General features: G+C 40.4%; 1 protein-coding gene and 3 non-coding genes across 7 annotated transcripts; all 4 read left to right on the forward strand.

Annotated features, from left to right (window-relative positions):
• Positions 1–570: 570 nt before the first annotated feature.
• Positions 571–21,525, forward strand: KANSL2 (KAT8 regulatory NSL complex subunit 2). 4 transcript variants are annotated; one of them, XM_057701654.1, is made up of 10 exons: positions 571–632; positions 1,183–1,441; positions 2,249–2,427; positions 2,916–3,030; positions 5,850–6,017; positions 6,237–6,399; positions 7,323–7,419; positions 11,028–11,281; positions 20,016–20,135; positions 20,809–21,525. In XM_057701654.1, the coding sequence occupies exons 1-10, from the start codon at positions 572–574 to the stop codon at positions 20,938–20,940; spliced, it is 1,548 nt and encodes a 515-aa protein (XP_057557637.1). In that variant the 5' UTR covers position 571; the 3' UTR covers positions 20,941–21,525. The 4 variants fall into 4 exon arrangements, with proteins under 4 accessions (XP_057557637.1, XP_057557640.1, XP_057557638.1 ...); XM_057701657.1 differs by having other exon boundaries at positions 11,028–11,179; XM_057701655.1 differs by lacking the exon at positions 571–632 and adding an exon at positions 644–839.
• Positions 7,510–7,646, forward strand: LOC130834215 (small nucleolar RNA SNORA2/SNORA34 family). The gene has a single exon (XR_009048604.1). It is a non-coding gene; the product is annotated as a small nucleolar RNA SNORA2/SNORA34 family (small nucleolar RNA).
• Positions 18,007–18,138, forward strand: LOC130834216 (small nucleolar RNA SNORA2/SNORA34 family). Its single transcript, XR_009048605.1, has one exon. It is a non-coding gene; the product is annotated as a small nucleolar RNA SNORA2/SNORA34 family (small nucleolar RNA).
• On the forward strand, positions 20,463–20,599 carry LOC130834217 (small nucleolar RNA SNORA2/SNORA34 family). Its single transcript, XR_009048606.1, has one exon. It is a non-coding gene; the product is annotated as a small nucleolar RNA SNORA2/SNORA34 family (small nucleolar RNA).
• Positions 21,526–24,443: the final 2,918 nt, after the last annotated feature.

Below are 24,443 nucleotides of genomic sequence, written 5' to 3' on the forward strand. Positions count from 1 at the left end.
TGGGCTCAAATTCGGTTCCTTCCCCTGTTTACTAGATATGAGCTCATTCTGTTTCTCCATTATCTTATGGAGAAACAGAAATGGAGATTATAGCTTCTACCTCTTAGGATTGTCCTGAGAATTAAATGTTTCTACATGTAATTTTCCAGACTCAGTAAATACTCGAAAAATGTTTTCATCAATGAACTGTTCACAAAAGAAAACTAAAGCCTTTCCCTGTATAAACAATGAGAGTCAAAGGTACAGTGATCCTTTGGCCTCTATATGTCGATTTTGTACCTACTGTGTAGGTGTGGTGAGGTAGCTGCGGCCTAGGACCACAGGCAGAACGGCCAAAAGCGGCCTGAACACCAGCTACGATGCAAAGACAGGCATACTCAGCGCGCGGGTCCCGCAGCCCGCGCTCCCTCAGCCTCACTCTCTCTGGAGCTGAGTTGCTGATAGACAACTCTTCTAGCCACCCAGCCGCGCCTTTTGTCAGCGCCCCGCCCCCCCAGGCTCGATAGGTAGCCAATGGTGACACAGAGTCGTAGGCGCAGTAGCCAATCAGCGGTTGAGAGCCCGGAAAGGCATGGTTAGAAGCGGCTGGCGCTGCCAGAGGGCGAGCGGCGCGGCGCGGCGCGGCCGCAGAGGTAAGATGGCGGCGGTGCTCGCTCTTTGCTTTTGCAGTTAGGCTACTGCTTCGGGCGTCCTGTCCGTTCCAAGCTGCTACGCTGCCTCAGATCAGCGTCAGGGTCGCTGTCCTCCTCTAGGCTCCCAGGACCCAGATTCTCCGGTGTCCGGAGCCTTAGGACAAAATGGCGCTTGCAGTGGCCGCCGAGGATGGGCAGGGCCCAGCCGTGAGCTCTGAGTCGGGCCGGGACAAAGGCGGCGTGCGGGGAGGCGGGGGTGGCGGGTGGCGCTGCGGCGTTGCCGCGCCGCGTGGGGCGGGCGCTGGCGCTTCCCCCTCGTGCCGCGGCCGTGTGAGCCCTTGAGATACTTTCAACGTGGCGGGGGTCGGGGGCGGGCTTGGACTGAGAAGTTGAGGTGAGGCAAGTTCATTTACGCCTGGGGACGGAGGGGAGTGAAGGAGCGTGACTTCCGCTTGTCTTTTAGAAGCCACGCGCGGTCTGCCCAGATATTGTGGAAGCAGGAATTTTCGGGAAGGGTAAGGGCTTTTTGATCTTTTGTGTGACCCTGCAGGTTTTGGTATGAACAGGATTCGGATCCACGTCTTGCCGACCAATCGGGGGAGGATCACCCCAGTGCCCAGGTCTCAGGAGCCTCTGTCTTGTTCGTTTACTCATCGCCCATGCTCGCAGCCTCGTCTGGAGGGGCAGGAGTTTTGCATTAAGCATATCCTTGAAGACAAGAATGCACCTTTCAAGCAGTGTAGTTATATATCGACGAAGAATGGAAAAAGATGTCCCAGTGCTGCCCCAAAGCCTGAGAAGAAAGATGGGTATATATCTATATATATATAGATAGATACCTGTTGTTTGTACTTTTAGTTTTTTGAGAGGAGGATGTGGCATAATGTGGGAATCATGGAAATAGCTGCCAAGTTTTTTAGGTCACGTGCTTGTAAAGTTGAGGTTATGGGTATATCCTTGGAAAATTTTTAAAAATTGTGAAAACTGGAAGGAGACCACTCCCAGTTGGGCCACTTTGTTATCTCTTTGGATCTTTTCCCTTATCTGTAAAATATTATTCTTAACCCTTGGTTCCATGACTCTTTTGGCTGTCCTTGAACCTTAATAAGTAATAATGCAAAATTGTATTAATATATATATGTATTTTTTCTGGGAAAAGCTTCATAGCTTTCATCATGTAAGCAAAAATATCCATGCAGAAGCATAACTTGGCTAGATAATTCTGCATATATCATTTGGTTTTAAAATTGTGCCCCACATCTTACTACCTGTAATGGATTGATACTGAAGTAAACTGTTGCTTTCCAGAACCAATTCTGAAAGATGTAAGTGGATCTCTGATTTGTGAAATGATGTCAGCATTTTTAGAGTTGGAATGTTTTGTTTGATGGATAGAATGCTAGGTTATACTACCTGCATTTCCCTTTAGTAATACCAAATGAGTTGACCTTGGGCCAGTTCAATTATTTTGCTTCACTGGCATTTTTAATTTATAAATGAAGATAATAGTCATTTTAATTTCCTGAAAATGATCTAAAGATCAATGTCTATGAAAATAGTTGAACTCTTTTTAAGAGAGAACCAGAGTATAAAATGTTAATATTTTGTCTCCTTAGGGTGTCCTTCTGTGCTGAACATGTCCGTAGGAATGCCCTGGCACTTCATGCTCAAATGAAGAAGACCAGTCCAGGGCCTTTGGGTGAAACACTCCTGTGCCAGCTGAGCTCATATGCTAAGACAGAGCTGGGGTCTCAGACTCCAGAAAGTAGCCGCAGTGAAGCCAGCCGAATTCTGGGTAAGGATCTTCTCTCCCAGAATGAGAAAGGAGGAAGAAAGTTAGCAAAGAACTTAATTTGGTTTAGCATAGTGACTTGAACATATGTGGCACCTGATAATACAATATTATTGTTAATTCATTGGCAGTTTGGTGAGAATTCAGGACTGCCATGTTCACCATTCTTTCTGGTTTTAAGTAGTGTGTACTTAGGTTTACTTTCCTGAGTTTATGACTCTTTCCTTCAGTGCTGTTTTTATACTTACCATCTTTGCTAGGTAAGGTAACTTCAGGGAACAGTAATTTTGAATTGGCCTTTTTGTCCCCTTGAGGGCATGGTTAACTCACTTGCGTTATAAGTACTCATACTTGGGATGTCTTTTCTTAAGTTGTTTTTATTTACCTTTTTAATTTTAAGATTTGGGTTGATGTGTTAAGTAATCTGGTTTTGTGTGGTGGAGTTACAGAGGTGGGAAGTCTTAATGGCTGCTCTCCCTTCCTTGCCTCAGATGAAGACAGCTGGAGTGATGGGGAGCAGGAACCCATTACTGTGGATCAGACTTGGAGAGGTGACCCTGACAGTGAAGCTGATAGCATAGACAGTGATCAAGAAGATCCCCTAAAGTAAGTTGTAACTCCACATAGGGCTTTTAAATATTTTAGTAGTTAGTATGTGGAATGTAGTACTGCATGCTGTTAATAGATTAATAACTTAGGAGGGTTGAAGATACAGCTTAGCTATTTGTGAGCAGTAATAGCTTTTGCATACTAAAGTGTCATTGTTCATCATTATCTTGCTTCAGGGTAGCATTTGATTCTTTTTTAGAAGTCTTCTAATTTAGGAAAATTTTTGGACATCAAATTCTACACATGAGAAAGTGTAAGGGAGGAAATAGATTTCTTGGACATAGTGGGAGGTGGGTGGAAATCAGAGGAGAAAATTGATGTAAATTGGTTCTTGGCTTAAACCTCAGGAATGATAAAGTGATTATATATGAATAACTTTTTTTTTGCAAAGTTCTATTTAATTAATTTATTTGTTTAAGAAAAATTAAAAGGTGTTCAAGAGCTTCCTTTGGTTTCATGCCTAAGAAAGAAACTGATTTAGAAACTCACAAGTGAGTAATCAGCCTAATTATATCTTACTAAGGTTTTGCTCTTCACTTAAACCATGGTCACTTTGGAGTTGTAGAAACATTGCCACTCAGAAGTCTCATGTTTCCATGTCTCATGGTTAGGGTTTAGTTTTTGTTTTTGTTTGTTTCCTGACTTCTGTCTCTTGACACTTCTCACTGACAGTTCAGTTCAGGTGGAAGAACTCTAAATAGTTGGAGGGGTAATGAATTTCTAGACTTGACTGTGTTTGACAGATTCTTAGAATAGCATTTTCTTCATTCCTTGGATTTTGAGGTTTGTAAGTCATTTAGGGTTACATTTTCTGAGTAGAATAATTTCATCTATTTAAGTAATCTGGATGTAGTAAGCTGTTGAGGAAGTACCTGTTTGGAAAGTCCATCTAAGTAGTTTGACAAGAAATGTTTGTTTCTAGCATCATTCTTTCACAGTAGAAACTTCATATCAAGGGGGCGTGTGCACTTGGGCGCGTGAATGTGCTCGCAACTGTCCCCCGCCACCTCCATTGTGCTTCTAGAAATGTCAAACTTGCTTCTTTGAGGAGATGTACCCACTGCAACATCACAGAGTGACTGTCTTTGGGTGTGGTAAACACTCAGTGTTTTTTGTTTTGTTTTTTTAAAATTACTTAATTTTTATTGGTTGTGTTGGGTCTTCATTGCTGCGTGTGGGCTTTCTCTAGTTGTGGTGAGCGGGGGCTACTCTTCGTTGTGGTGCGCGGGCTTCTCATTGTGGTGGCTTCTCTTGTTTTGCAGCAGGGGCTCTAGGCGAGTGGGCTTCAGTAGTTGTGGCATGTGGGCTCAGTAGTTGTAGCTCTAGAGCACAGGCTCAGTAGTTGTGTCACATGGGCTTAGTTGCTCCATGGCATGTGGGGTCTTCCCGGACCAGGGCTCATTGTGTCCCCTGCATTGGTAGGTGGATTCTTTTTTTTTTTTTAATTAATTAATTAATTTGTTGGTTGTTGGGTCTTTGTTGCTGCGCACAGGCTTTCTCTAGTTGCAGCAAGTGGGGGCTGTTCTTCATTGCAGTGCACAGGCTTCTCACTGTGGTGGCTTCTCTTGTTTCGGAGTAGGGGCTCTAGATGTGTGGGCTTCAGTAGGTGTGGCCCGTGGGCTCAGTAGTTGTGGCTCCCGGGCTCTAGAGTCCAGGCCCAGTAGTTGTGTCACATGGGCTTAGTTGCTCCGCAGCATGTGGGAATCTTTCCCGACCAGAGATGGAACCCGTGTCCCCTGCATTGGCAGGTGGATTCTTAACCACTGTGCTACGGAAGTCCCCACACACTCAGTTTTTGAAGGTCCAGAAACTTGATTTTGTAATTAGTAATCTAGTGTGGCTCAGTCTGTAGAGGGCACATTCATGCTAATCTGATTTACAAGAGATTGCTATATAAACCAAAATACCAGTTAATTTTATGAGAAGTATTAAATGTTAAAAGGACTAGGTACTTGATGTCAGTGTCCCCTAAAAGGAGCATTCAAAGGGGAAAATAAAGCCCCAGATGTGCTCAACTATTAGGCAACTAAGTATAAGGCTTTCTTTAATTCTCCCAGTAATATTATTCAAAAAAGTTTTTGGCCCACTAAAATACCATTGTCCCTCATAATTTGAGTGGGATTGATTCCAGGATCTGCCTCAGGAACCAAAAATCCAAGGATGCTCAAATCCCATAGTTGGTCCTTCTTACCTAGAGATCCCACCAGCTGGCAGTTGTAAATAGTACTATATGTATATGCATTTTTAAAGATGTGAATAGAGTTAATTGTCTGCTTATAATATTTAATTCATTAATGTGGTTACATATATTTAATATAGAGTTTAATGAAGTTTTTTTAATTAAAATTTTTCATCTTTGGTGCCAGTGTTTTTGTCGTCTTTTTTTTTTTTTTTTTTAAATATTTATTTGGCTGTGTCAGGTCTTAGTTGTGGCACGCAGGATCTTTTGTTGTGGTGTGCAGACTCTTCATTGCGGCACACGGGCTTCTCTAGTTGTGGCATGTGGGCTCCAGAGTGTGCTGGCTTAGTAGTTGTGGCGCGCAGGCTCCAGAGCTTGTGGCCTCAGTTGCTCCTCAGCATGTGGGATCTTCCCGGAACCAGGGATCAAACCGGTGTCCCCTGCATTGGCAGGCGGATTCTTAACGACTGCGCCACCAGGAAAGTCCTGTTGTGTGAAAACATTCCTGTTTAATAAGGTGATTGTCTCAGCACTGACTGCTTGTTGAATAGCAAATATAAGTCTAACCTTTACTCCTTTCAAGCTTGGGTTTTATTGTTGTCCTTTCTTATCTTTTTTGAATTGTCTTTTATTCTAGACATGCTGGTGTCTACACAGCAGAAGAAGTGGCCCTGATTATGCGTGAGAAGCTTATTCGTTTGCAGTCTTTATACATTGACCAGTTTAAACGACTTCAACATCTGCTCAAAGAGAAGAAGCGACGTTACTTACACAATCGCAAAGTGGAACATGAAGCTCTAGGCAAGTTTTATGCCAGTTCCAACAAGCTGTTGTGGGTTCAGCATGTGAATTTGGTAGTAGTTAGACTTCTGTTTTGTTACCTGGACTGGAGAAGGATTTGCTTTTGAAACTCTTTGGGGCAGATTTTCCTGTTTTCTTCTTATTAGTTTGGAGATGCAGCCTTGATTGATTGGTCGGTCGCTTGGCAGAGATAACATCTTGCCTATTGTGACTTTCCAGGTAGTAGTCTCCTGACTGGCCCAGAGGGACTTCTGGCCAAAGAACGAGAGAACTTAAAGCGTCTGAAATGTCTTAGGCGGTATCGTCAGCGCTATGGAGTGGAAGCCTTACTACATAGGCAGCTGAAGGAGCGCAGAATGTTGGCCACAGATGGTGCCGCTCAACAGGTAATTTGTGTATATACCGCTAGGGTGTATACATTTGCTTTATTTACAGAGTTAGGGTAATTGGCAAAACACTGTTGTACAGTGTTGGTTCTGAAATCTAACTTACTGGACATGGGGTATATTGAAAAGAGCACTTACCTGGAAGTCCAGACACATGGAGAACTTTAGTTCCCCTCTGATCAGTTCTGTGCCTGCACTGATAACTGAACCCTGTTTTCATCTGCATATTGAAGGGTTGCCATAGATTTCTAAGTTATTTGGTTCAGAAATTCTTCAGTTCAGAAATAGACACAGAATGCCTAGTAAATTGGGACTCTTGTTTAGAAGGCAGAAAGATAGGTAGAATAATAGGAGCAGTGAATGTCAGGAAATAAGGTTGACTGACAAGCAGAGTTGAGTAATAATTCCTAAATATGTTTCTGAAGACCCTGGTGTCTGTCAGAGTAATTCCATTTTTATCTATTCTGATTTTTTTTTCCAGCTGTTTATTGGAGTATAATTGCTTTACACTGTTGTGCCAGTTTCTGCTGTGCAACAAAGTGAATCAGCTGTATTTATACATATATCCCCATATCCCCTCCCTCTTGAGCTTCCCTCCCACCCTCCCTATCCCACCCCCCCCATCCCACCCCTTCTTGTATTTTTTGAGGCTCGACATAAGATTACAATTTAAAAAGCGTTCTGCTAAAAGACAAAATAGTTTGAAAACCATTAGGCTCTGTAGCACACTTTTGTAATATGGAGGAATTGTATTTCGAATTACGCTTGACTCATTTGGACATGAGGTTTAAATTTTTTTTTCCTTTGGCGTAGTATTGGTGAATATATTTTTTAAATGTTCTAGTTTTTAAGGATACACCTTTCTTATAAGTACGTATTTTTATAGATAATGTGTTTTGACTGACCTGTTTTCTCCATTTTAGGCCCACACCACTCGTTCCAGTCAGAGGTGCTTGGCCTTTGTGGATGATGTTCGTTGTTCCAATCAGTCTCTTCCAATGACCAGACATTGCCTTACCCGTATCTTTTTGCTCTGTTCAGTTTGCTAGCTAGACTGAAGGCTAGTGGGGATCTGTGCTAGTGTAGTTAATTGAAGGTCTTTGTTTTCCTTTGGCCCTGAATCAAGGCCAGCAGTTTGCTGAAGCTGTTGGTTTCAAGCAGGAGCCTAAAGAAGTCTCTTTCTATGGTCTGTTGGCCATTTCAGAACTTTGGAAATGCAATGGTCAATTCATTAGAGAGAAACATCTCAGTCATTGGTGATAGATATGGGCTAATACTTATTTGTAGTTGATTAATACTGGGATTCCAAAATTTAGAGATCCCTGATTTAACTTGTTCATTAGAATTATACTGTTAAATCCAGTTACTACAAAGAAAATTGCTGAGGATCCAAAAACAGTAGGATGATTCTGAACTGCGAGCTTTCTTTGAATATTATCCTTTTGTATGGTCAGGGCCCTGACTTGTATGTTTTAGACTTCATTCAAATAGGAAACTTATATTTACTATTGGGCTGTAAAATTTTTTGAATTGTATATTGGATTGTGAAAGTGCATCTATATTATGGACATTGAGAAAGTTACTTTCATAGTAAGTGTACTACTTAAATGCATATGATTATCTTCATTATATGAAAGGCATAAATCTTGCTGGATTTCATCTGCCTGGCAAAATATACAGATATTTGGAAAGTAAAATTATTTTCTTTACTAGGAAGGGAAAGAAGACTTTCTTGCTCTTTTGAAAGGAAAACTGATTTCTTTTTCTATTCTGTTTATTAAATATTTTACCAGTTTATTAATTATTGTAACAAATGTCTGGGAAAGGATTACTGTCCTTAATATATAAAATTCTTGTACAGAGTAATTTAAAACTAAAGATAAATGCTCAAAACAAAATTGGGCAAAGGCTACCTATGGACAGATTAAAAGTAGAAGTGGCTGATAGTTGAAGAAAGTATCTTCACAATAAGTAAGTGAAATAAGAAATAAAACAAGGGAGTTTTTTAATCTATACTTTTTTTTGTTTTATTTTGGCCATACTGCCACAGCTTGTGGGATCTTAGTTCCCCGACCAGGGACTGAACCCAGGCCCAGGCAGTGAAAGTGCTGAGTCCTAACCACTGGACCACTAGGGAATTCCCTACTCTATAAATTTGATACTTATCTTTGTATGAGATTTAATGAGTGAGTAAGTTTCCAAAGTTTGTGAAGGAATAGTGAAATGGGCCCTTTTAAACGCTGCCAGTGGGACCATAAAGTGGTACAGGCTTTTTTGAAAGCAGTTTGACAGTATTCTTTGGTATGGTAATATCACCTCTGAGAACTTATTTTAAGAAGATAATCAAATACAGACCAATATTTTTACATAAAATTCCTCCAACTGGAGACAGCATTAAAATTTTCAGAGACAGGGAGTAGAGAGGAAAATTGTGATACAACATAATATGGAATAAGTTTAGGAATTAAACATTTAACAAAATTTATGAATGACATAGGAAAATGTTTGATAGTGACAAAAATAGAATATGGAATTCAGTAGAGTATGTTTTAACTACATGGAACTAATATGGGGAGCGAATGTAATAGAAATGTGACTGTTTTTGGATGGTGGGGTTATGATGCCTTTTTCCCCTCTGCTTTGTACTTTTCAGGTTTTCTTCAGTGACCTTGAATTACTTTATAAGGCAAAAAACCCAATTTATGGATATTAAGGAGTATTTTAGACTTACAGCACTATACTCAAGATAGTCGATTAGAATATTAATATTTTAAAAAGCAAAGTTGAAAATAAAATGTATTTGAAAAGAGAAGGAAAGTATTATTTTTCTCTTCTATGCTCTTTTCCTTTCCACTCCATAGTTGTCTAAGTCATTTACCCTTCCTTAAGTCCTTATCCCAGAGAAAGATGCGACTGCCATTGGTGACCTGTTAACTCTTTACTCTGGTCTAATGGAGACAGCACTGCACTGAAAGTGAAGGACCCAGACTCTAGTTGTAGGTCAACCATTCCCTTCTTTGTCTGTTGTCCCTATCTGAAAGGAAAGGGGGTGGGGAGGTTTGGGGGGGGCTTTTCAAGGATATTGTGATATTAAATAAATAAGAGACTTGTGAAAGCCCTTTGAATTACATGAAAAAGGTTCTAATTAAAACATTTAAAGGATTAACATTTAAAATTTCAATAATTTAAATAAGATTGGGCTTCTTAATAAGCACAAAGAGATTGCAAATCTGATTGTTCCCATTAGATGCATATGTTTGTTCACTTGAGTGTTGATTTTCAGTGAATAATTACTTGTTTACTTTGAGCTATAATACTGTTCCTTTAGAGTAGTTGTTCTCAACTGGGGCCATTTTGTCCCCCATTTGGCAATGTTTGGAGACATTTTTGCTTGTCATACCTCTGGTGGGGGTGCTACTGACATCTAGTGGGCAGAGGCCAGGAATGCTGGTAATAAACATTCTGCAGTGCACAGATGGCCATGCCACTGGTGACCATGCTATGAAACTGCTTTAGAGTTTAGCAGGTTCTAAGAATGGATGGTAAAAAATGGTTTTCTTCAAGAGGTTTTATTTGGTTTAAAATTTATAATGTACATTAGATTTTCTAACTTTAAAAAACTACCTTAAAATTTGGGGGATAAAAATTACTCATACTTCCATAGTCCTGGGTACAATCAGTTTAAAGAAAATTGTGCTTTCTGGTTTAAAAAATAAGCCCAAATTTGATATAACAGTTGTCTTAATTAGGGAAGATAACCATATAGTTAGGATTTCAGGAAGTGGTAAAAGTTGTAAAATATATTTTGTAGAGTGACTTGAATTGGAATTTTATTATCTAATCATGATTTCAATGTTGATTCATCCTACAGAGCTTCTTTGCCAACTTGGAAGTATAGCCCTTTTCTGCTTCTGCCCTTGACAGAAGTTGTTAGGGCTCTTGGAGCATTCCTGGAGTACTTCTTTCCATGTGCCCTCATAAGCAAAGTTATCTTCTTCCCTTTCTTTTGGGGATCACAACAAGACTCCCTTGCACTGACACCACCACCCCCCAAAAGGGAGGGGTGTGGAAATTTATTTTTATTTCCTGTCAGGATACAATACCTAGTTACTATTACTATAGCTGTTTTCCCCAACGCCCCTGCTTCTTCAAACAATTGTATCATGTAAACATTTTGGAAACAAACTTTTGCCCATCTGCTTAACAACAGAAACAGCATTGTATCTGGTGACTCTGTGAAGGGGTTGGTTAGGGGCCTCTGCAAGCTATTTGCATTTGCTGTGACATGTTTCTTCTGAATACGTATAGATTTCTAGGATCATTACTGCTGTTTGCTTAGCACTGTGTTTTGAAATGTTTTGTGTTTGACCCTCATGGGGAGAACAAGATTAGTGTCTCTGCTTTAAATGGAGGTTGGGGACTAGTTTTACATTATTGGTGGAGCTAGAATTATGCTAGAAAATGGCAATTTGAGAAGTAACTTTAAAAATTGCTACCTGCATTTGGTTCTGTATCATATGTAACCAATTATCTTGTGTAGTCCAGACTTTGAATTTTACATGGCAGACAACAACTTTTTTGTGCCTCCAATAGATCCATTTTTATTTCCCTTGACCATTTTTCTACAGATATTTGTCAGGACACGAATCAGGTTCTCTTCAAATGCTGCCAGGGGTCTGAAGAGGTACCCTGCAACAAACCAGTTCCTGTAAGCCTCTCTGAGGATCCCTGCTGTCCACTGCATTTCCAGTTGCCTCCTCAGATGTATAAGCCCGAGCAGGTACTGTCTGTGCCAGACGATCTGGAAGCCGGCCCCATGGATCTGTACTTGAGTGCTGCTGAGCTTCAGCCCACTGAGAGTTTACCTCTGGAGTTCAGCGATGTAAGTTAGAGAAGCTCTGCTCTGGTTGGCCCCTGAGGGAAGGCCTTATTCATTAATGGTGAGAATAGGTTAGTCTTTTGTGGGTAAAGAAAAAGAAAGAAAACAACTTTTGATAGATTTTTTGAAATGATATGTGTATGGTTGTATTTGTATGTTAACATATTCATTTAGAGACAGTTTAAATTTGTAGTTTCTTTTGTTTTTTGTTTTTTTTTTCCTGAGGGAATGATAAGGGAAATTGTAAACTAAGGGAAGTTGGAAAGTCAGGATTATGGTTGGATTTGTGTAGCTGGGAAATTTGGTGCCATCTACCAGGTAAGTAATTCACTAGAATCTTAATACAGATGAATTCTGATGTCTATTCAACAATGTAAATTTGTGTTTTGGCCCTATAGTAAGGGTTCTCATTTTCGGATTAATGTGACCCCCCCCTAAAAATGACTCTAAACTTCTCTGTGCCTACTGTTTTTCACTTTTGATATGTTATTACAGATTCTGTTATGAATGGACTAGAACAATAGTGATGTCCCTAAATATTTACTTTTATAGCCTTCTAAGTGTGTACCCTACTCTGCCTTTTTCAGCCCCCTCCTTGATTGGTTCCAGCCCATAAACCCATCTCTGATTGCATTTGTTTCCATAATTAGCACTACTGTACTATGTCATTATTCACTTTATTTATTTATTTTATTAATTTTATTTATTTATTATTTTTTGGGGGTACACCAAGTTCAATCCTCTGTTTTTATACACATATCCCCATATTCCCTCCCTCCCTCGACTCCCCCCCACCCTACCTCAAGTCCCCCCCACCCTCCCCGTCCCAGTCCTCTAAGGCATCTTCCATCCTCGAGTTGAACTCTCTTTGTTATACAACAACTTCCCACTGGCTATTTTACACTTGGTAGTATATATATGTCTGTGCTACTCTCTCGCTTCGTCTCAGTTTCCCCTTCACCACCCCCCCCCCAATCCTCGAGTTCTCCAGTCCATTCTCTGCATCTGCATCCTTGTTCTTGTCACTGAGTTCATCAGTACCATTTTTAGATTCCGTATATGTGAGTTAGCATACAATATTTGTCTTTCTCTTTCTGACTTACTTCACGCCGTATGACAGACTCTAGGTCTATCCACCTCATTACATATGGCTCCATCTCATCCCTTTTCATAGCTGAGTAATATTCCATTGTATATATATGCTACATCTTCTTTATCCATTCATTTGTTGATGGGCATTTAGGTTGCTTCCATGTCCTGGCTATTGTAAATAGTGCTGCAGTAAACATTATGGTACATGTTTCTTTTGGGATTATGGTTTTCTTTGGGTATATGCCCAGTAGTGGGATGACTGGATCATATGGTAGTTCTATTTGTAGTTTTTTAAGGAACCTCCAAATTGTTTTCCATAGTGGCTGTACCAGCTTACATTCCCACCAGCAGTGCAGGAGAGTTCCCCTTTCTCCACACCCTCTCCAACATTGGTTGTTTCCAGATTTTGTGATGATGGCCATTCTGATCGGTGTGAGGTGATACCTCATTGTGGCTTTGACTTGCATTTCTCTGATGATGAGTGATGTTGAGCACCTTTTCATGTGTTTGTTGGCCATCTGTATGTCTTCCTTGGAGAAATATCTATTTAGGTCTTCTGCCCATTTGTGGATTGGGTTATTTGCTTTTTTGGTATGAAGCTGCATGAGCTGCTTGTATATTTTGGAAGTTAATCCTTTGTCCGTTGTTTCATAGGCAACTATATTCTCCCATTCTGAGGGTTGCCTTCTAGTCTTGTTTATGGTTTCTTTCGCTGTGCAAAAGCTTTTAAGTTTCATGAGGTCGCATTTGTTTATTCTTGATTTTATTTCCATGATTGTAGGAGGTGGGTCCAAAAGGATCTTGCTTTGATGTATGTCATAGAGTGTTCTGCCTATGTTTTCCTCTAGGAGTTTTATAGTGTCTGGCCTTCCATGTAGGTCTTTCATCCATTTGGAGTTTATTTTTGTGTATGGTGTTAGGAAGTGTTCTAATTTCAGTCTTTTACATGTAGCTGTCCAATTTTCCCAGCACCACTTATTGAAGAGGCTGTCTTTTTTCCATTGTATATTCGTGCCTCCTTTGTCAAAGATAAGGTGCCCATATGTGTTTGGGCTTACTTCTGAGTTCTCTATTCTATTCCATTGATCTTCCTTTCTGTTTTTGTGCCAGTACCATACTGTCTTGATCACTATGGCCTTGTAGTATAGTTTGAAGTCAGGAAGCCTGATTCCACCAGCTCCATTTTTCCTTCTCAAGATTGCTTTGGCTATTTGGGGTCTTTTGCGTTTCCATACAAATCGTAAGATTTCTTGCTCTAGTTCTGTGAAAAATGCCATTGGTAATTTGATCGGGATTGCATTGAATCTGTAAATTGCTTTGGGTAGTACAGTCATTTTCACGATGTTGATTCTTCCAATCCAGGAACATGGTATGTCCCTCCATCTGTTTGTATCGTCTTTGATTTCTTTCATCAATGTCTTAAAGTTTTCTGCATACAGATCTTTTGCCTCCTTAGGCAGGTTTATTCCTAGGTATTTTATTCTTTTTGTTGCAGTGGTGAATGGGAGAGTTTCCTTAATTTCTGTTTCTGCTCTTCCGTTGTTAGTGTATAGGAATGCAAGAGATTTCTGTGCATTAATTTTGTATCCTGCTACTTGACTAAACTCATCAATTAGTGCTAGCTGTTTTCTGGTAGAGTCTTTAGGGTTTTCTATGTATAATATCATGTCATCTGCAAAGAGTGACAATTTTACTTCTTCTTTTCCAATTTGGATTCCTTTTATTTCTTTTTCTTCTCTGATTGCTATGGCTAAAACTTCCAAAACTATGTTGAATAACAGTGGTGAGAGTGGACACCCTTGTCTTGTTCCTGTTCTTAGAGGGAATTCTTTCAGTTTTTCCCCATTTAGAACGATGTTGGCTGTTGGTTTCTCATATATGGCTTTTATTATGTTGAGGTAATTTCCTTCTATGCCCATTTTCTGGAGAGTTTTTATCATACATGGATGTTGAACTTTGTCAAAAGCTTTTTCTGCATCTATTGAGATGATCATATGGTTTTTATCCTTCAATTTGTTGATATGATGTATCATGTTGATTGATTTGCATATATTGAAGAATCCTTGCATCCCAGGGATAAACCCCACTTGATCATGGTGTATGATCTTTTTAATGTGCTGTTGGATTCTGTTAGCTAGTATTTTGTTGAGGATTTTTGCATCTATCATTATTCACTTTAGGGATCAGTTGACATTCTCTTTTTTGGCACTTTGCTTAATATTTAGCCTTCTGGAAAAAGGTCTTCATTGTTTATTCTGAAGCTAAATCTTCTGAATTTCATAATAAAGGTGTCTTGTATCAGTATATAACCATGACATATTTAAAGTGACAAATCTAAATGGAAAATTTAGTATAGGTTGCAAGATTGTTGGCCTAGGCGTAGAAGCAGAATTTGGGTGGCCTTGAGTATTGCTCACTAAAAAAGATGTATCAGGACAGGCTAATATCTGAAAACGTGGCTTTAAACTGATTCCAGGAAATTCCCTGGTGGTCCAGTGGTTAGGACTCAGCACACTTCACTGCTGTGGGCTGGATTCAGTCTCTGATCAGGGAACGAAGATCCCACAAGCTGTGAGGTGTGGCCCAAAAAAAAAAAAGAGTAAACTGATTCCAGTTAATCACCCCCCACTCCTTTTTTGGTTGTATACTGTCTGTAGGATTAGTAAACTTGATTTTTGTCACTTCATTTATAATAAAATTATTTTTGTTATAATCCTGATTATAATTGCTTTTTAAAGTCTCTTTCAAATAGATTCATAGAATATGAGAACTTTAGAGACTATATACTCCAGTGCTTCCCAAAGTTTTCCAATGAGATTATGTTGAAGAGAGTAAATTAATAGATAGCCCTAGATTAATAGATTTTTGTCTACTTCCCTTCATTTTACATGTGAAGAAATTCCAGAGTGGTGCTATCTTTCCTTTTTTTTTTTTTAAGCTTAGTAACATGAACAGATTTATAGGGTCTAAAAAATAACCTAATAGGCATTACATTGCCAGATTCCCTTCAAATATTAATGTACATATGTAGAAACTAGCACATGTGTTTTACATAGATGTACTAGGTTATTATTAACTTTTATTTCATCTGAGCCATTTTAATTTATTTTAATTTCTAGAGCCATTTCTGTTTTGGCCCTTTTGCTTTTCCCCTTTCATCTGTTTTTGCCGTTAGTTTTAAATAGTATTTTCTTAAACTTTTGGTGATCTAGATCTAAGAAAATATGACTGTTCCAATATGTTTGAAGATTATGTTCTTGTTTGCTCTTTGGAGAATATTAACACAAAATATTAGTGATTATAAGATGTGATCATAGCCTAAAAGTGACACTTAAGGAATCTTAATTTTTAAATACTTAAAATATAGTCAGATCTTTTAATACTTATTTTATGGTGTGAGTTTTTAAAGAATGTATGAGAAGTAACTTTATTTTTGAGAATCTAATGGGTTTTTAAGATGGACCTTCATCGTCATTAGAGGTTTAAAAATGATAATCAGGGACTTCCTAGGTGGCACAGTGGGTAAGAATCTGCCTGCCAATGCAGGGGTCATGAGTTCGATCCCTGCCCCAGGAAGGTCCCACATGCCGCGGAGCAACTAAGCCTGTGTGCCACAACTACTGAGCCTGTGCTCTAGAGCCCGTGAGCCACAACTATTGAGCCCACATGCTGCAACTACTGAAGCCCACGTGCCTAGAGCCCATGCTCTGCAACAAGAGAGGCCACCGCAATGAGAAGCCCGCGCACCACAATGAAGAGTAGCCCCCACTCGCCGCAACTAGAAAAGCCTGTGTGCAGCAACGAAGACCCAGCACAGCCAATAAAAATAAAGAAATTTATATAAAAATAAAAATGATAATCAGCTATTTGTACTTGATCATTATGTTTGTATTAATGTACTTTAGATGAACCACGTTGGTCATTATAAAGTAGTTTTTTTTTTTAATGGTTCTTTTTTTTTATGTATTTATTTAATTGGCTGTGTTGGGTTTTCATTGCTGCACACGGGCTTTCTCTAGTTGTGGTGAGTGGGGGCTACTCTTCGTTGTGGTGCGTAGGCTTCTCATTACAGTCGCCTTTCTTGTTGCAGAGCACGGGCTCTAGGCACGTGGGCTTCAGTAGTTGCGGCACATGGGCTCAGTAGTTGTGGCGCATGGGCTTAGTTGCTCCGCGGCATGTGGTATCTTCCTTGGGCAGGGCTTGAACCCATGTCCCCTGCATTGGCAGGTGGATTCTTACCCACTGCGCCACCTAGGAAGTCCTTATAAAGTAGTTTTTATTCTTAATCTTTGGAGGTAAAAATTCTCCAGAAAATGTTGAAACAATTCTGTTTTAGAAAAGAATTTTGGTCCTCCCATAAATTCTGGATATATTTACTAGTCTTTTGCTGGGAAAAAATAACTTCATAATTATATGAATTCCTCCCAGACATCTTACGTATGTTCTTTATGTTATAAATAATTTCTGGTAACTTTACTTGTGGGAGGATCGGTTATCAGATATTTATATGGCTAAAAATTCAGCCTTTCATTCTGGATATTAACACTTGTCTGTTTTCTGTCCTTTGATCCAAGGATATTTGACAGATAAGAATTTAATGCCTTACTCCTATTACTTTGAGCTTGCTCTGTTTTCCAGTTTGGTTTTTTTTGAGCTCCGTTTTTGACATGAGAACAAAACGGATTATATATTTGTGTCCTGATATAGGTCTCTAAACATTCCTCTTATGATAGGCATTTCTGCTGATCCTTTCTTCCGCTCTTATTTTAGGTTCCTGCTCCCAATTTTAATTCTTATGACAGACAGCACTGAATATGTGAGGAAAGCCTTTTCAGTATCTATATTTCTTTGAAAAATTTACATACCACTGTCATCTTGGGACTTGGAAACTTTTTGCCACATTACTTAAATGTGTTCTTTTAAATTTCAAGTTAATTATTTATACAGTTGACTCTTGAATAACGTGGCTTGAACTGTGCGGGTCCACTTATATGCAGATTTTTTTTCCAGTAAATACTTATAGTCTACACAATCCACAGTGGGTTGAATCTGAGGGTGCAGAACCATGGACACAGGGCCGACTGAAGTTATACATGGATTTCTGACTGGACATTGATGCCTCTCGTCACTGCGTTTGTTGTTCAAGGATCAGTTATTAAAGTGCATAATAATTCTGCATAGTAAAAGAATTGGAGGAAACGGTTCACAGTCTTGATGGTGTGAGAATACTGTGGTTTTTGTGGATGGTACAGAAGTTTCTGTCACATCTGAAATAGATGTTGGGAGCCAACTGTATCCTTTTCTGCTTAAGTTGAGCAGCTTTAAGTCCAGCACGTCCTTTAATTATATTCTTTACCTTAATTATCTTGAGGATGTGATTCTTGTTTTTGGTGATCAGCACAGCATAGAAAGGGAAAGGATTTCAAACTCTTAGACTTATTTTAAAAGCATAGAGCTTAGCTTTTTTCAAGCAGCTGAATTCCTGGAAACAGAGCCTCTATGGAGTAGCTTGGACACAGGGGAATAGAAACCCTTGGGTAGTTTTCCCTCTTGGGAAGCAGAGTTTAGCAGTAGATGCTTAGAAAGCAGAGGCGTGAAAGTCAGTTTGACATATTGTCTAAGCCTTTATAATGCTTTAGGCCCTGAATCAAGACCAGTAGTTTGCTGTAGCTGTTGGTTTCAAACAGGAGCCGACAGCATTGTCTTCCTGTGGTCTGTTGGCTTCAGCCCCACTGTGGCAGCAGCCTGTTCAGTTGGAAGAAACATAGTCTGTAGAATATAATGTTGTATGTGTGTGTTTTTAGTATTTATTTATTTGGCTGTGGTGGGTCTTGGTTGTGGCACATGGGATCTTCACCGCCATGTGCAAGATCTTCGTTGTGGCATGCAGGCTCTTTCAGTTGCGGCATGCACGTGGGATCTAGTTCCCTGACCAGGGATCAAACCTGAGCCCTCTGCATTGGGAGCGTGGTCTTAACCACTGGACCACTAGGGAAGTCCCCTGTGTGTGTGTGTGTTGTAAGGAACAATTTCATTCATGTTAGGTTTAAGAATCAGGGGATAGGGAATTACTCTATGTGGATAGGGACTTAACCAAAATAATATTTCCTGGCCATTCAGAAGGACTTTGAGTTTTTTGTCTTCCTTCTTTTTACCCCCCATCCCTTTCCTTCTTTTGCTCACTGGCTTGCTTTGTGGCTGTTAGAATATTAGTCAAGTGGTCTCATATTGTGCAGTCTGTTAAGGCAATATTTCATTTTAATTTGTATTGCAATATTTCATTCACTGGTGAACTTAGATGTTGACTACAGTTAGTCTTAGAAGTATATGCTGCTCCACCCTCGCTGCCCACATGGGTCCTAATTCCTCAACCGAGAATTGAACCTGCACCCTTGGCAGTGAAATCATCTCAGAGTCTTAACCACTGGACTGCCAAGGAATTCCCAGTATATGCTTTTTTTTTTTAAGAACTTTTATTGAGACACAGTTAACAGACAATAAACTGCATATATTTAGAGTGTACAATTTGGTATCCCAATCTCCCAGTTCATTCTCCCCAGCCCTCCCTGCTTTCCCCACTTGATGTCCATATGTTTGTTCTCTACATCTGGGTCTCTATTTCTGCCTTGCAAGGGTATTGATTTGTACCATTTTTCTATAGTCTGCATATGTGTTAATATATGATATTTGTTTTTCTCTTTCTGACTCACTTCACTCTGTATGACAGTCTCTAGGTCCATTCATGTCTCTACAAATGTCCCAGTTTCATTGCTTTTTACAGCTGAGTAATATTCCATTGTATATATGTACCACATCTTCTTTAGCCATTCATCTGTTGATGGACATTTAGGTTGCTTCCATGTCCTGGCTATTGTAAATAGCGCTGCAATGAACACTGGAGTGCATGTGTCTTTGAATTATGTGTTCTCTGGGTATATGCCCAGCAGTGGGATTGCTGGGTCATATGGTAACTCTATTTTTAGTTTTGCAAGGAACCTCCATACTGTTCTCCATAGTGGCTGTATCAGTTTACATTCCCACCAGCAGTGCAAGAGAGTTCCCTTTTCTCCACACCGTCTCCAGCATTTACTGTTTGTAGATTTTCTCATGATGCCCATTCTGACTGGTGTGAGGGAATTCCCAGTATATGCTTTTTTAAAATATTTCTTATTGTGGTAAAATATTTGTAACGTAAGATTTAACCATTTTAAAATGTACTATCCAGTGGTATTAAGTACATTCAAAATATTGTTCAACCATCACCGCTGTCAATTTATAGGACTTTTCTGTCAGTGCAGACAGAAACTGTACCCATTAAACTGTAACTCCCACTTCCCCTCTATCTCCAGCCCCTGGTAGCTACTATTCTACTTTCTGTCTCTGAATTTTCCGTTTAAAAAATATGCTTTTTAAAGCCACTATAGTGGTCTCTGCTTTTTATTTGGCAGCAAGGAAAAAACACTCAATGCTTTTTGGTCTTAACCCATTTCTTGCACATTCTGGGGGAATCGTTATTTGTTTAAAGGTAGGCAAGTGGTGAGGGAAGTATGGGCGAATTCTTTGAGGTTTGCTGAAAAATATGCCAACTTTAGCTTATTGGTTCCCTTGGTATTGCTGATAGGTTTTTTTCTCTTTCTTTTCCTAGGACTTGGATGTTGTGGGTGATGGTTTGCAGTGCCCTCCTTCACCCTTGCTTTTTGATCCTTCACTAACCCTTGAAGATCATCCAGTCAGAGAAGTTGCTGAAGGCCCAGTGGATATTTTGGCAAGTGAAGAACAACTCCAGCCAGGCCGAGGGTTTCCTGCTGCTATGGCTAGCATGTACTCCTAGGGACTGGGGTTGTCATCAGTAGCTGTTAAAGGTGCCCCAGATGGCAGTTCTCCAGATGGGCCTTAGAACACTCACGAGCCCTGGCCCCCATATCTGGGAGGGCAGGGCAGATTTATTTAGTTAACTAGAAAAGGTTGAGACAAAGAATGTAGGTAAATTGTTGTTTTAAGGGAGAGTTCAGCACTGGAATTGTTTTCATCATAGAGTTAAGCACAAGCAGTGTGATTTGGCTTCTTTCTCTGAGCTTTGGGTGGGACACTCATGGCCTTGACTGAAGACCTGCAGTTATATTACAGCTGTTGGTTTCAAACAGAGGCCCAGAGGACTATCTTCCTGTGATCTGTCGGCTATTCTGGCACCTCAGCAGAGAATGGCTATTTCATTTGGAAGAAACAACTCACAGCTCTCCTTTTCATTGGGAGAGCCTCAGCAATGCTACAAGTAATGACTTCTGATTGTAAGGGTCAGGGGAAGAGCAGTTGCATAGAGTTATTTTATATCTGCTGTCTTGTTCTTGTTGCTACTATACATGGGCTTTATATATGTCACATTCATGCTTCAGACTACAGTGAATGAGTTTGTAACCAAAGTGACTTTCTTTTAACAGGGCCAGATGCAGATGGCGGGAGATGGGTGCAGATCACAGGGATCTCGAAATTCTGAGAAAGCTTCTGCAGCATTGCCTCATAGTGGAGTGGCTACTGCAAATGGGAAGCCAGAAACCACTTCTATCAGTTGATAGTTTGTTTTGGGAACCAGTTGACTTTGGAGGATTTGTAATTTCCCATTCTTTAAACAAGTATTTTTGACTGTCTCTCACTAAAGGACAACCCAGACTACCTTGTTTTTCTTCTGGGTTATTGAGTGCTATAGTCAAACCAAATGTTGGGGGAACCGACCAATAGTGTCTAAAAGTTGTGGATGTCTTTCCACTCTAGGCAAGGAAGAGAGAAAGGTGAGTCCTGTCAGAGCTGCTGAGACTGAGAATAGTTGGGACTGTGCCTAAGGGAAGAGAGATTTTTGTAATGCTGTTTCCCAACTCTTGGGATATTGATGGACCCAATGGCTGGTTACCTCTGTCTAGCAGCCTGTGTTTTAGCCTTTTCTCACCTCACCTGATTGGGTAATCTAAAGCCCCTCCCCTCAGTGAACTGTGACCTGTAGCCTCTGAGAAAATAGCCCACAGGACTAGGCCCTTCTTAATCATCCATCTTGCTTCTAACTTATGTAAATTTCTATAGTGGCTATCTTATGTAAGATACAATAAAAATTTGTTGTACATAGTTTCTATTAAATGTTAAAATGTTATGAAAATGTAAAACAATCACTTGGATGCATGTTTTCTTTGTGTTTGAGAGTGTGTGTGTGTGTGTGTGTGTGTGTTTTGGGTTTTTAGGGAGCTGTCTGATGGGAAAGGGAGAACAGGACAGGTACACTTCCATCTCAGAAAGTAAATACATTTTCAGTAACTTAATTTGGTTTTGGTTTTGATTGGGAGGATAAAATAAAAACCTGTAAGAAATAAATGGAAAGGATGGGACTTCCTTATTAAAGCCTGCCTACCCAGAGTCATGTTATTTCTGCAAATATCTCCCAAATGTCGTCTTTCTTTTTACCCTCAGTGCCCCCTTCTTCCACTCCCATTTCTTTCTCACAATTAATGCCTGATTTATTGTCGCAAAATTCTCTAAGGCTAGGAACGTCTCTCTATATAAAGCCTCCAGAGAAGTTGGGCCCGTTGCTGGATCAGACAGATTGGCATAAATTGTCAGGATCATTTTGATGATGAATCTAAGGGTAGGGTTAAAACAGACGTTCAGTTAGGGTTAATTTACCTATGCGAGAAGTCATCTATTACTATAATGCAATATGAAAAGAGGCCAAAAGATTACCTTTTATAAGAACTGAACTGAGGAACAGAGAAGGGTTATACACTTGCACCATCACCTTGTCTTTAGTTTAAGTTTACTTCCAGGGAATGGTCAGGAAGTGACTTAGAAGAACCATCAGATGAATCCTGAGATCACCTTTAATAGGGCTTGTAGTATACAAAGACAAACATTACTTCTTAAGCAGCTTGAACATACCTGCTTCTGCAACAGGATTAGAGATTAAAATACCCTCTTCCCATTGTTTTTTTCTCTTCCCATTGTTTCATTTATTTTGGGCTGTGCCATGCAGCATGCAGGATCTTAGTTCCCTGACCAGGGATTGAACCTGTGCCCCCTGCAGTGGAATTGCAGAGTCCTAACCACTGGACTGCCAGGAAAGTCCCATCTTCCTATGGTGTTAAAAAGTAACCTGCAAACCACTAGCATCCACATTACCCAGTGTGACTGTTTTATAAATTAACAGGTTTATGAGTACTTTTGGGGGAGAAGAGGCCAGGGAATCTGCATTCCTAACACCCAGACATTCTGATGGTCACTCAAGTTTGCAAACACAGCAGTAAGAGAAGGCCACATATAGCTACCACTCTTCTCCACAGTCCTGTCCTCTGTTACTAGAGAAAAGATTTGGTATGAAGAGCCTTATTCAGGCTGCATCATATCTCAAAGTGCTGGTGGATGGGGGTCCCTAAGCAAAGGTTACCTGTTAGAAGAAATGGCCTAGTACCCCTGCTGTCACTGGTAGCAGCCTGAGGGAGATCTGGCCTCAGTGTAGATCCAAAGGTGAAGCTGGAAGCTGTGAGCTGCTTGCAGTAGGTTCTCTGAAGGAGGTCTGGTGGCATACCTCCATGGCCCCTACAGTCCACCTCTTGTGGCTGTTGACGGATCCACCTCTCCATGCACCTTCCAGTTCCTGAGGAGCCTCTTCCTTAGGGGGAGCGTAGGTTCGGGGGGTAAATTACATCTGCCATGCTTCAGTTTGTCTTGGGGCCACGACTGGTAGTCATCTCTTTTATTAAACATTTAGAATGTTTAGTAAAACATTCTAAATTCCCTTCATTTTTGGTTATCATCTTGGTAGGTCTTGGTAGCTTACCTGGTGGAGTGAACCTAACTCATTCCTGAGGAGTCTTGAGCCCTTGGTAATCATGCTTTCTCAGTTCAGACTTGCTGCACTTGTAGAATAATCACCTCCCAAAATGTCCATATGCTAATCCCTGGGTGTTGAGAACACGTTACCTTACTTGGTAAAAGGGACTGTAGAGATGTGATTAAGGTTAACGGCTTTGAGATGGGGGAAAGAGTAGCCTGGAATATCCAGGTGGGCCTGATAGAATTAAATGAGTCCTTAAAAGTAGAGAACCTTCTTCAGTTTTGATAAAAGAAAGGACAGTGAGAGAAGGATTTGATGTTTGTTCTGAGATGTAGGGGACCATACAAGGACCAGGAAGAGGTCTCTAACTGACGGCCAGCAAAGACTCAAACTTTGGTTCTATATTGCATGAGACTGGATTTTGCCAACATCTGAATAAGAAACAGATTCCCCTGGAGCCTACAAATATGAACACAACCTGCCTGTACTTTGATTTTAGCCTGGTGAGACCTGTACTGAGCTTCTGACCTTACAGAATCATAAGATAATACATTTATGTAGTTTGAAGCCACTAAGTTTGTGGTGGTTGGTTATGGCAGCAACAGAAAACTAACATAGCTCCCAGGTTGATGACCTGGGTTATTCGTACTCCTATTGCATAAAAGAAGCCCTACTTCGTCCTGCTGATCAATTATCCTGCCAAAATGCAGCTCCTTTCCTGCTAGTCCTGGACAGAGTTTAACATGCCCTGGTGACAGATGTAGCTTATAGTTCAAATGATGCTTGCTATGTCCCCAGGCAAGAGTGCCTTTGGGACCAGGACCTCTAATCTTGCAGAGCCTAAAGTTGTCAGGTGGAAATACCCCAGTGGGTCATTGGGTGTGATAAGTAGGGCTACTTTGCTTCCATCCCTTGGTCCTGAGCTCCTTTATTCTTCCCAATGGAACATAACACTTTACAGAGATCTCTGATTTAGTGCATGTACTGCGTCCTGAAGGATGGCACCCATCCTTGAAAAGTATCTCCTCCAAGCTGGTGTTTCAACTGTACCTTCAGTAGGCTGTTCCAGGGCTCTCTAAGGCCAGCTGCTTCTGGATGGTGCTATGTGATATGATCAGTGGATCTCTCCTTTGCTCTACAGTGGATTCCTTAGGTGCTATGTTGTGTGGAATTTCATGCCTGCGGTGCTGACTAAATTCCCGTGAGCAGGAAAGGCGAAACCTGTACTGGAATAGGCATCCCTGTGAGGATGTACCACTT

Source organism: Hippopotamus amphibius, chromosome 12 (assembly GCF_030028045.1).
Source record: "Hippopotamus amphibius kiboko isolate mHipAmp2 chromosome 12, mHipAmp2.hap2, whole genome shotgun sequence".
In the NCBI taxonomy this organism is placed as follows: Eukaryota; Metazoa; Chordata; class Mammalia; order Artiodactyla; family Hippopotamidae; genus Hippopotamus; species Hippopotamus amphibius.